The following is a 611-nucleotide window of genomic DNA, read 5'->3' as shown; positions in this document are numbered from 1 at the left end:
TAATATAAATTATTTTTACAATTTCTGGCGATTTACTTCAGTGGATTGATTTATTTCCACGTCGATTCACTGAATACTTCGGCCAAACGTTTACAAAACGAACCATCAGAGGCCGTGGGAGCCGCGCACAGCATAGCGCAGCTCGGAGCGGGGGGGTGGTTCGGCTCCCGACCGTCTCGTCGCCCCCCGCGCTTCCCCGACGGGGCGGCCGCGGCCGGGGCTGACAGTGGCTCTCCGCAGGGGGTTCCTACGTGGTGGAGCCGGAGGAGAACAAGAGGACGCGGACGGCCTACACGAGAGCGCAGCTTCTGGAGCTGGAGAAGGAGTTTCTCTTCAACAAGTACATCTCCCGGCCTCGGCGGGTGGAGCTGGCCGTCATGCTGAACCTGACCGAGAGACATATCAAGATCTGGTTCCAGAACCGGCGGATGAAATGGAAGAAAGAAGAAGACAAAAAGAGGGGGACGGCCAACAGCGCTGATCCCGAACAGGACTGCGTGGTGTCCTCGGGGAAGCTGCAGGGCAAAGAGGATCTGCAGCCGTGACCGCGGACTCCAGCAACCCCTCCAGCTCGGCCTCGGCTTCGCCCCCGGACAACGGAGGGACCCTCA

At 59.6% G+C, this 611-nt stretch overlaps 1 protein-coding gene across 1 annotated transcript in view; it reads left to right on the top strand.

Annotated features, from left to right (window-relative positions):
- Window positions 1-605, top strand: part of PDX1 (pancreatic and duodenal homeobox 1) — an 11,374-nt gene extending 10,769 nt beyond the window's left edge. The window contains exon 2 of the mRNA XM_019612073.1: window positions 228-605. Within this exon, the coding sequence (XP_019467618.1) occupies window positions 228-545 (318 nt within the window). The 3' untranslated portion in view covers window positions 546-605. The remainder of the gene's footprint in view (window positions 1-227) is intronic.
- Window positions 606-611: the final 6 nt, after the last annotated feature.

Source organism: Meleagris gallopavo, chromosome 1 (genome assembly GCF_000146605.3).
Source record: "Meleagris gallopavo isolate NT-WF06-2002-E0010 breed Aviagen turkey brand Nicholas breeding stock chromosome 1, Turkey_5.1, whole genome shotgun sequence".
NCBI classification, from domain to species: Eukaryota; Metazoa; Chordata; class Aves; order Galliformes; family Phasianidae; genus Meleagris; species Meleagris gallopavo.
Note: the sequence above shows the minus strand (reverse complement) of the source record. Positions and strands in the feature narration are given on the sequence as shown.